The 11466-nt window shown below is 46.3% G+C and overlaps 1 protein-coding gene across 2 annotated transcripts in view; it reads left to right on the top strand.

Moving 5' to 3' along the window:
* The first annotated feature begins 4605 nt into the window (after positions 1-4605).
* Positions 4606-11466, top strand: part of KIRREL1 (kirre like nephrin family adhesion molecule 1) — a 249884-nt gene continuing 243023 nt past the window's right edge. Inside the window, exons 1-2 of one of the 2 annotated variants that reach the window (XM_066609132.1) lie at positions 4606-4693; positions 5013-5141. In XM_066609132.1, the coding sequence (XP_066465229.1) occupies positions 5090-5141 (52 nt within the window). In that variant the 5' untranslated portion in view covers positions 4606-4693; positions 5013-5089. Of the gene's footprint in view, positions 4694-4719; positions 5142-11466 lie in introns of those variants that run through there. The other variant, XM_066609131.1, reaches the window with a different exon arrangement.

Here is an 11466-nt window from a genome sequence, read left to right as displayed (position 1 = left end):
GTTAGGCAGTGTTGGGCCAGTGGATGTGTGAGGGCACACATGGTGACCGGGCTCAGGACACCTGACAGTCCACCAGTAGAGAGGAGCATCTGATCATCCGACAAGCACCAGCGGCTCCCTAGGATAGGGATGCCCAACAAACTGAAGGACAGGGATAGCGGATGTCACGGGTGACGCCACCATTCCGTTTCCCACCGGTATGACCCTAGGCGGTAAATAAATGGAGACACAAACAGAAGTAACGTACTTCAGGTCTCTGGGAATGGTCAGGTCAAAACTTTACTGGAACAACTTCTTGTATACAAGGCACAAATGACAATGATTTGCAGTGCAGGTATTAGACAGACTTGAGAGTACCTTTACTCAGTGATCCCAGACTTCAGGACGGCCTGAAGAAAGAGTACCTCTGCACTAAGCCTTGGAAGTGGCACCCGCTTCTTGCTCATGCTCTCTCTCTCTTCTTCAATTGGGGCTCACTCTTCTCTCAGCTCTGTAACATACACTCTCAGGGAACCTCTCTTCTTCCTTCATTCTTCACCACATGGGAGTTGAAGGTACCCCCATGTGGCTGGCACTCTCAGGAACCCAGAAGAATCTCTGAAGAGTGGACCCTTTCCTGCTCTCACACACCCCTACTTATATTCTCACTCACACCACATGACAGAACAAATTGATACATTTACAGCCAATCCCCAGGCATTTGCAGACACTTAACCCATCACACGCTGCAGCTGTGCAATACATATAACAGAATGACTAGACACTTTTGCACAGCGCGCCAACACAAGACATGACATTTATGGAGGGGGCCAGGATTAGATGTACTGGGCCACCACACTAATATCCTCTGTTACCTCCACTCCCACATCCCAAGTTTCCAATTATTTCTTGTCTGCAGAGCTTACAATCTGATGTCATCTGTCTCATCAACTCCCACATTAGAAGCAGGAGTTTTTTAATTATCTCTTGCCCCCAAAGCTTACAATCTAACATCTTCTGCTGGCCCAGACTCCCACATCATTAACAAAAGCTAATAAAGAAATGCTTGCCTGCAGAGCTTGCAATCTAGTGTCATCTTTTACTTAAACTCCCACATTGTAAGCAGAAGTTTTTAATTATTTCTTGGCCCCTACAGCTTACAATCTAATGACCTCTGCTGGCCAAACTCCCACATTATTAACAGGAACTAATGGGGCCCTTTAAACACGGACAGAATTTTTCCATATTTCACACCTTAATCCGCCACTGTGAATTCCGCACTAAAATTTGCAGATTTCGATACAGAATTATCGGCAGAATTGGCGCATGTTCACCCAACCAATACGTGAATTCCGCCTCTAAAAACCGCAAAAAAAATCGTGGCATCCTGTCATTGGGCAAAATCCACGTGCAGAATTCCAAAGCTAAAATGAAGTGACTTGCGACTTCCTTTTAGTTTCTGCATCATTTTCGCCTCGCAGTTCCGTTTCCGGATTTTGCTCATTTTCAGCCATGTTAAGCCATCTGGGCCTGGCGATTTTTTGGACCGGAGCCCATCAATCGCCAGTCCGACTTCCTCTTCCGTAATTGCTTCTGTCAAAACGCCAAGAGAGGGGGTCTACTCCTGGTTTGGGAACGGTTTCTGCCAGGAAAGTCGAGATTCCGTCCCGATTAAAGGGGTTGTCCCGCGGCAGCAAGTGGGTCTATACACTTCTGTATGGCCATAATAATGCACTTTGTAATATACATTGTGCATTAATTATGAGCCATACAGAAGTTATAAAAAGTTTTATACTTACCTGCTCCGCTGCTGGCGTCCTCGTCTCCATGGTGCCGACTAATTTTCGGCCTCCGATGGCCAAATTAGCCGCGCTTGCGCAGTCCGGGTCTTCTGCTGTCTTCAATGGGGCCGCTCGTGCAGAATGCCGACTCCGTGTAGCTCCGCCCCGTCACGTGCCGATTCCAGCCAATCAGGAGGCTGGAATCGGCAATGGACCGCACAGAAGAGCTGCGGTCCACGGAGGGAGCAGACCCCGGCGGCCATCTTCAGCAGGTGAGTATGAAGACGCCGGACCGCCGGGATTCAGGTAAGCACTCTCCGGTTTGTTTTTTTAACCCCTGCATCGGGGTTGTCTCGCGCCGAACGGGGGGGGGGGGGGTTAAAAAAAAAAAACCCGTTTCGGCGCGGGACAACCCCTTTAAATCCATGCTTGGATCCGCGCCAAAATCACCAGCTGGAAGACTGTGATTTTGCTTGGTTTTTAGAGGTGGAATTCATGCAGAAAATTTGGGGCTGAATTCCACTGTGTGAACACGTTCCTGATTTGCAGCAGATTTCGCCACTTCAGGCCGGATCCAGACAAGAGTAGGCGCAACTACGCTTACCGGCACGGACGAGAATCCCGATAGTGAAACGAAACCCCTGAAAATCCTACTGAAATCATTGTTCCGCTTTGTCCCGTTATCACGGCCTCATAACGGGGAGAAAATCATGTTCGTCTAACTCCGCCCTCAAACTAAATTCAATTGAAATGGTGAAACCTGCTGCAGATCTCTACTACAACCTGCAACAAAAAAAACGTACCGCGGTCCGCTTAACAGGAAGACCTGTTTTGTCACGGGTGACGCCAGTACTCCAACCTGGACTCTCGGGATGGAATGTCGATTAAATACTTGAGACATCGAAATGCACAAAAACTGATTTTGGTCTAAATTTACTGCAGCTTATGGCGGTTTCACACGGGCGTATTTGTGCACACGCAATGCGCAGAAAATAGAATCCATTGTTTTCAACAGGTTATTTCTCATTTTCACAGCATGCTCTATTTTATTATGCGTTTGCGCCCCAAGATCCATGCGAAAAAGAGCACATCGGGGATTAATTGGGCTAATTAGCCTTTTAACTCCGGGGCAGCTGTACCGCGTTCAATGGCTCTTTCACATGCGTTTTTACGGTTGGCTGTACACGCCTAAAATCGCATGAATGCAGAATTGCCGCAATCGAGTCCTGAACTTTAGCCGCTTATTTATTGCCATTTACACAGGAGACTGCAGCGTATTGGCAAAAAAAAAATACGCCGCAGCGCCAACGTCCATCGGTCGGTAGAAATCCTCGGAATGACTAACGATGGTTAATTAGAGCCAGCTGTCTTCTCTTCCCAGCATTGGAGGCCACTAAACTCCCTTCCTTTTTTCCAGCTTCTATAGAAGTCTATGGGAGTTTTCAGCGTATCTCGGCTACAGATAGGCCAAGACCCATCTTTTCACGCGCCGTATAAAACCGTCAACTGAAAACGGTTGCGATGTGCTATTTTTCCCCGGCACAATTTTTTTTACCCGCCCCAAAAATCGCTCATCTAAATGAAATGGAATCCAAAACTTCAGATGGTCGCGATTTTTGGGCGATTTTTGTGACGGCGCGAAATAGTGGCGTTTATATGGCCGTGTGAATGAGGCCTAAGTGTGCGCTAACTGCAAGAGCTTTTAGCAATATGATGACCCCAGAGCTTGCAATCTAGGGCAGCAAGCACTCCCGTCTCATTAACCGGTGCCTTTAGGGCCTTTTTACACTAAGGGAATATTTCCACTGAAACGCAGCAGAATTGCGCATCAAAATCAGTCGGGAGAACTGCGAATTTTAATGTGGAATTGCAGACTGATTTAAGCCATTCGAATTTTAAGGTGATTTGCGCCATGGAATCCGGAAATTTTTTTTATGAAGGACCCTTAAAAAAATCTCGCCTGCAGAGCTTGCACTCTAAAGACCTTGTTCACTGCGTAAATACGTTGAAGCGAGCATACGTATTCACACTAGCCGAATTCCCACTAGCGAATGCGCATTTTGCCACGTTTTTATGCATTGGGTGTTGCGCCTTTGCACGTGTAACTGCATTTTCTAATGTACTTTTTGTATTTGCAAATCCTGCGCATTTTCGCTTTTCGAAAAAAAAAAACGCAGCCACAGCCTCGTACATTGAAATTGCTAATTAGCCTAATAAGTTTTATGTATTCTCTTACCCTGCGCAATTGTTGTTGCACACAAATACGGTTATGCCAATCTGGCCTTAACTAGAGCTAAGGGTGCGTTTACACGAGGAAAGTTTAGACGTGTTTTTTTTTTTTTTCAGCATTTGTGGTTCGTAAATTACGAATGCGGTAAAAATGCACGCAGTTTTCTCCGATGCGGTTTTTATTGCGTCCAATCTGCACTCTTTGCATAACTTCTTGCCCGCAGAGCTTGCACTCAAACCGTCCCTGAAACTTTAACTCAAATACTTTTTTTTTTTTTTTCAATCTTGCCCACAGAGCTTGCACTCCAACAACAAACACGCCGTCACTTTGACAGACTTCAAACTTCTTGCAATAACCTATAAAGTCACAAACTTTGCAGCGCCTGTCCTGAAGAGCTTGCACTCTAATAGCGTGGGTCCCATCCAGGATAATACAAGCTCTACTGTGGACTCAGCTCCATCTCTAGAAGGATATCTATACGAGCCTTTAAAATCTTCCTTCCAGACAAGATATGGAATGCTGGAGGGAGGAGGGACGCTGCATGGAAGTGGGGGAGGGGATCATCTAGGTTTTCACAAAAAAAAAAAAAAAAAACTCCCAACATAAGTAAAATGTAAAATTCCCAAATTCCTTTCTTCACATCAGCAGATCCCGTCCGGCTCCCCGCCGCCCGCCCGCTCGCTCGCCCATCCCGCTCGCTCTGGTAAACTTTTTTTTTTAATCCGGTTTCTTTTTTTTTTATGTGAGTTTGTTTTTCTGTTGCAACGAGAGAAAGGAAAAATGTGCCAGAGACAGAGAGTTTAGGAAAGTATGTTCCCTTCCCTCCCCCTCCTGCCAGTGGAATGGTTCATTCCCCTACTGGATCCATCCTCTCATTCCAAGACTTTTTTTTGTGCATGAGAGAAGAGAGAAGAGGGAGAGCGAGAAGGAGAGAGAAGTCAGGACTGGAGATTGTTCTGTGGAGGCGATCCTCCCGTAGCTTCCCCGCTCATCAGCCCTTTGTCTGGGATATGTTTTCTTAGGAACGCGGAGGAGCCAACGACTGGGATAGAGAATTCCTGCTAATTGTCATTTAACTCCGGGAGACAAGGGAGAGAGCATGCTTGTTCTGGTCCTATGGATATTTACGCTGCCCAACACACTTTGCCAAGGTAAGAACCCTGTCTTCTCTTTTTTTCCAAATGCCTCTGTTGTAGTCCAGGGGGATTGACTGGTACCCCTAAGTGCATCAATCCCGGGAGGATAGGCACCGGCGGGGTAAAGAGTCTACCCTACAGTCTATGGTAAATGATGTGTACCCTAAGGGTCCAGGGGGATTAGTAGATACCCCCTAAGGGTCCAGGGTGATTAGTAGATACCCCCTCTAGAGAAGGGAGGTAGGTATTCCAATAGTCTATGGTATAAATGATGAGTACCCCCAGGGTGACTAGTAGATAACCCCTCTAGAGAAGGGAGGTAGGTACTCCGATAGTCTAAGATAAATGATGAGTACCCCCAGGGTGATTAGTAGATACCCCCTCTAGAGAAGGGAGGTAGGTATTCCAATAGTCTATGGTATAAATGATGAGTACCCCCAGGGTGACTAGTAGATACCCCCTCTAGAGAAGGGTGGTAGGTACTCTGATAGTCTACGATAGTGGGGTGTCTATGATTAGTAGACAACCCACTAGAGAAGGGTGGTAGGTATTCCAATAGTCTATGATATAAATGATGAGTCCCCCAGGGTGACTAGTAGATACCCCCTCTAGAGAAGGGAGGTAGGTACTCCAATAGTCTATGGTATAAATGATGAGTACCCCCAGGGTGACTAGTAGATACCCCCTCTAGAGAAGGGAGGTAGGTACTCCGATAGTCTAAGATAAATGATGAGTACCCCCAGGGTGACTAGTAGATACCCCCTCTAGAGAAGGGAGGTAGGTACTCCGATAGTCTATGATATAAATGATGAGTACCCCCAGGGTGACTAGTAGATACCCCCTCTAGAGAAGGGTGGTAGGTACTCCAATAGTCTAAGATAAATGATGAGTACCCCCAGGGTGACTAGTAGATACACTCATAGTCTGCAGAAAATTATATATACCTCTAGAGTCAAGAGTGATTAGTAGATACCCTCATAGTCTAGTGCAAATGTCTAGAAGCTCCATAGTTCACAATGAAATGCAGATACCCCCTCTAGTGCCGGGTGGTAGGTACCCTCATAGCCTAAGATGAATGTTAAGTACCCTTAGTCTATGATAAAATACATGTACCCCTAGCATCCAGGGGATTAGTAGATGCCTCTATAGTCCAGAGTACATAGTAGGTATCCTCTACAGATGAATGGTAGGTACCCTCATAGCTTGCTATGAGTGGTAAGTACCCCCATAGTCCAAGGAGTATGTCAGATGCCCTACAGTGAGTAACAGTCACCCCCTATAGTGCTGAGTGAATTGTACCTACCCCATGTAGCATCAGATGAATAGTTGGAGGGTAATTGGTAGGTACCTTCATAGCTTATGACAAGTTGTAAGTGCCCCCGTAGTCCAAGGAGTATATCAGATGCCCTCAGTCTACTGTATAGTAGGTACCCCCTGTAGTGCAGGGTGATTGGTCGTTACATCCATAGTCTACAGGTAAATTATATGTATCCCTACAGTCCAGGGTGGTGGGTAGGTACCTTACTAGTCTATGATAAATGATATGTACCCCTGGCATCCACAGTGAACAGTACACCCCCCCATAGTCTACGGTAAATATCTGAAACCCCCATAGTCCACAGTGAATTGTAAGTACCCTCTACAGTGCAGGATGAATGGTAGGTACCCCCATAGCTTACGATGAGTGGTAAGTACCCCCATGGTTTTGAATGCATGTTAGGTTCACGGATAGATCAGTGTAAATAGTACTAACCCCTTAATTAGTATGTATTGTAGATACCCTATTAGTCAAGGGTTAATGCTAACAATCCACTCGGAATGTATGTTGTCCAATAGTCCAGGGGGGATGGTAGGTTTCCCTGGTAGTCTGGAGGTTAATGGGGGCACCACTATGGCCAGGATGTACCTCCTCCAGCAGTGTAGGGTGAATGATACAATGAAGCAACATGTAGCAGAACACTGCATGACTACTATGTGTGTGTATATATATATACATGTGTGTGCTATATACTGCGCTCTCCGTATAAGCAGCACTCAATGGAGAGATCCAGGGAATGTAGAAGAAACAGATGTGTCACTTGTTCCCTTCCTCTCGCCTCTGGCTTCATTCTTGGGGGGGGGGGGGGGGTCTCGCGTTCGCCTTGCAATGCTGGGCTGGCAACTTTTGGCTGGTCCAGGGCTGATGTGAGCAGATTTTTGCCCGTCGTGCTGGTGGCAGATGTTTATTTCATCCAGAACCGCAGACATGGGTAGAGAATGATGAGTATGGCATGAGTCAGGACTGGTGACTTAACCCTTCCGCTGAGAATCGACTGCAAAAAAAACAGACGCTTGATGATGTCACTGGATGTGTATTATCAGCCGGCGATGAGGATGCGATGCTGCTGCTGCAGAACCTCCATGGAAGCTGAGCTGTCAGTTCCTGCCCTACTTGTTGAGTGAAGCTGGATGGAGGGGATTCCCAGGAGTTGGCGCAGCACCCATGTGACTTGATCCGCTCTAGAACCTCCTGTCAATCTCGCCTCTACTTGTTGAGCGTTGACGGACGGCTCCGCTTCCCAAGAGGCTCTGCAGTAGATGAAGGCATTGTGTGTGCGGAAGGGGACTTGGATGCCATCCATTGTAACGTCAAGTAGAGTTGACTGCGCGTATTGTGGATTTGCCCCGCTTGCTGCAGCTCATTCATACTCCACGCCGAGCTGTTGTTTCTGATTTCGACACATCCTATTAACACCTCATCATCCGCGCGGAGCGAGGTTGCCAACGGTCCGTAGGTTCCTGGATAGTTCGTAAAAAGAAACGTGGTGCGTCCGTAATTTGCTTTGAATGGGATCCTATCGGTATCTATAGGGGTACCTGTAGATATATAGGGGGGGGGGGTAGTGAAAAAAACGTATCCGGCGCTATATCTCACTACTGGTGTCATATATTGAAACAACAGTAGCGGACTTGACATGGATGCGCTACACGATAGAATGGCGCTGTGGCCCCTGGGGACCCCATAGATTAAGGCTGATTGCGATATCAGTAAAACGGATATTGAACTAGTAATATTGCGATTTTCTATACAAGAGCTAAGTGATTTGTAAGAAAATCGCATCACATCCCATCGCTGAACATGCGACATTCATGTGCGTTTTTACCGCTGATGAAAATCGTATGTTTTTTCAATGGGAAAATATAAAAAAATCACACCGCACTCGCGGAACACGCTAGCGCCATGCACAAATACTATGTGACTTTTAAGTCCTCCATAAGAAATAATGGGCAAGTTCACGATTTTAAAAATGAAAACATAAGCCCTTTAAATTCATGCATTTTACATGCTTTTTTCATGTATGTTTCTCACATACCTGAAACATATGTGGAAGAGGCAGCGTGAACAGGGCCTAAGTTCCAAGGGACCTCTCTTATGACTGAAGTAAGAAAAGGAAGAAGGAGGCTACTTCAGCTACATTTCATATAGGTCATACTACTAGAATCCCTTACATGCAGCAAATCAATCTTGATCGTGGCATGTAAAAGGTTCACAGAGGGAGGGCGCTCCCTCTGTCTGTGATGTCATCAGCCCTCTTGCCATGTAATCCCTGACAACCGTAAACCACTCAATGGCGCCCGACTCTGCTATGGCCTGTGATCACTATGCTAAACGATAATGCGCTGCAGTACAGAAGTACTGCAGTGTACTATCGGAGCAATCATATTATTTTATATGATTCTCACATACCTGAAACATATGTGGAAGAGGCAACGTGAACAGGGCCTAAGTTCCAAGGGACCTCTCTTATGACTGAAGTAAGAAAAGGAAGAAGGAGGCTACCTCAACTACATTTCAAATAGGTCATACTACTAGAATCCCTTACATGCAGCAAATCAATCTTGATCGTGGCATGTAAAAGGTTCACAGAGGGAGGGCGCTCCCTCTGTCTGTGACGTCATCAGCCCTCTTGCCATGTAATCCCGGACAACCGTAAACCCCTCAATGGCGCCCGACTCTGCTATGGCCTGTGATCACTATGTTAAACGATAATGCGTTGCAGTACAGAAGTACTGCAGTGTACTATCAGAGCAATCATATTATTTTATATGATTCTCACATACCTGAAACATATGTGAAAGAGGCAGCGTGAACAGGGCCTAAGTTCCAAGGGACCTCTCTTATGACTGAAGTCAGAAAAGGAAGAAGGAGGCTACCTCAACTACATTTCATATAGGTCATACTACTAGAATCCCTTACATGCAGCAAATCAATCTTGATCGTGGCATGTAAAAGGTTCACAGAGGGAGGGCGCTCCCTCTGTCTGTGATGTCATCAGCCCTCTTGCCATGTAATCCCTGACAACTGTAAACCACTCAATGGCGCCCGACTCTGCTATGGCCTGTGTTCACTATGCTAAACCATAATGCGCTGCAGTACAGAAGTACTGCAGTGTACTATCAGAGCAATCATATTATTGCAGGATCAAAATTAAAAAAATTGAAAAAACACTTTTTGGTATTGCTGCATCTATATCTACACATGCAATAAATTGAATGCACTTTTTAGTATCCAGCCATCTCCCAGATATATGAATGATGATAGCGGAAAGTGGAGGAAACTGCAGAGAGAGTTTAACTTCCTCAATACTTCTGAACCGGTCCATTCCCCCCCCCCCCCCTCCCCCCCCAAGATGTGCCGCCCCTCCATGTCCTGTCCTCCTGGAGAAGACCACATCCCTGGCTCTGGAAAACACAACTCCTACGTTATTCTGCGTCCACTCTCAAACACAGCTGGCGGCTTCCTTAGCATCTTGCAACATCAGTACTGAGCCGCTGCTTGTGCCATGGCGAGAGGCGGGGGAGTGGGGGGGCTGCAAACAAAAAAGCTCTTACTATCCTATTTTCCAGTTGCATTGTGTTAATTGTGAGAGATAATCCCATTTGTATAATAACTCTGCAATCTATGCTAGAATGGAAGGGATTTATTTTTACTACTTGGCCCAAGAGCTTTCAGTCTGCAGATCAGTCACTGTTATTATATAAGTCAGGTAGGCGTACTGTTTCTTCTTGTGGAGAGCGCCTAGTAGGTGTGAGGAGACTTACAATGTCTTCTGGGAAATTCGGTATGCAAATGAGAAATGATACAATGCTTCCACAGCGCCACCTATTGGAAAACTATTGACTAATAGAGAGGTCACCTTCCAGTAGGTGGCGCTGCAGAGACACTGTACCGCTTCCAACTTGCATATTATTATATAGGTGCGGTCCTCCCTTGTGGTTAGGTGTATTGTTGCAGCCATATGATCAGTTCACTGAGGGCTCAATTAGGCACTGTTGGCATTTGTCCTTGATTTGCCAACCAGTGGTCCTACAAAGATGCCCATAGCGGTATCTAAGCTGGTCTGGGTACCTACAGATTGGTTATGTATTGGTAAGCACTCTTGTTCTCACAGTATACGACAAGACTAGACTCACTATTTTGCACCTTAAAGGGGTTGTCTAGTTGTAAACTATTGATGGCCTATCTTCAGGATTGCTCATCTATAGTAGATCATAGGGGTTCATCATGAACCCTGTCGAACAGCTCTGTTCCAACTGCAGTGGCCAGGCTTGGTATTGCAACTTTCACCTATTAATTTCAATGGGAACTTTGTCTGCAATACCAAACCTGGCCACTGCCAAGAGAATGGAGCTGTCTGCTTCCTGCAGAAATCAGCTCTATGCACGAGCACAGCAGCCCAAAGAACAGCTCATTGGCCGGGCTCCAGCAGACTGGACCTCTGCCTGTGGACAGGCCATAAATACTTTATACCTGGGTTAACCCTTTAAGACCCATGTGTATTTTCAGCATGGATTCCGCATTGGGATCCACGCTATTTGAGAGAAACGCATCACTTGACTGCACATGCGATTTTGGCGCATGTGCATGAAAATCCCATGTTGTATCAATAGAAAAAATGGAAAAATTGCATCACGTGAAACTTGCCTAAAACCAACCGCGTTAAATCCGCTCCGTGTGAAGGTAACCATAGCATTAGACTACGGCTCTGCAGAGATTTGTTGGACAACATCCCCTGCTGGCACCTTTTGCTGTGCCTTGGGCCTTGTCCAAAGGGTTAATAAAGCTCAATAGACCCTTGGACAATGCCAATAATGCCAAGGTGCCAGTAAGTGATGCCTCTCAGGCCTGCAGGCCATGGACACGCACAATCTACAGTACAATACCAGGATTAAGCCTTCTTTTACGCCTGGCGGGCTGTGGGGCTCAGGCTGGTATAGTTTGTTTGCCAACGCTTTTTCGTCACTCTCTGACTCAGCCGCCAACACTAGCGTTCTGCATCTAGCGTGGCATGTTGGCATT

This window comes from Eleutherodactylus coqui, chromosome 6 (genome assembly GCF_035609145.1).
Source record: "Eleutherodactylus coqui strain aEleCoq1 chromosome 6, aEleCoq1.hap1, whole genome shotgun sequence".
In the NCBI taxonomy this organism is placed as follows: Eukaryota; Metazoa; Chordata; class Amphibia; order Anura; family Eleutherodactylidae; genus Eleutherodactylus; species Eleutherodactylus coqui.
The sequence above is the reverse complement of the archived record's forward strand: the minus strand, read 5'-3'. Positions and strand labels throughout refer to the sequence as shown.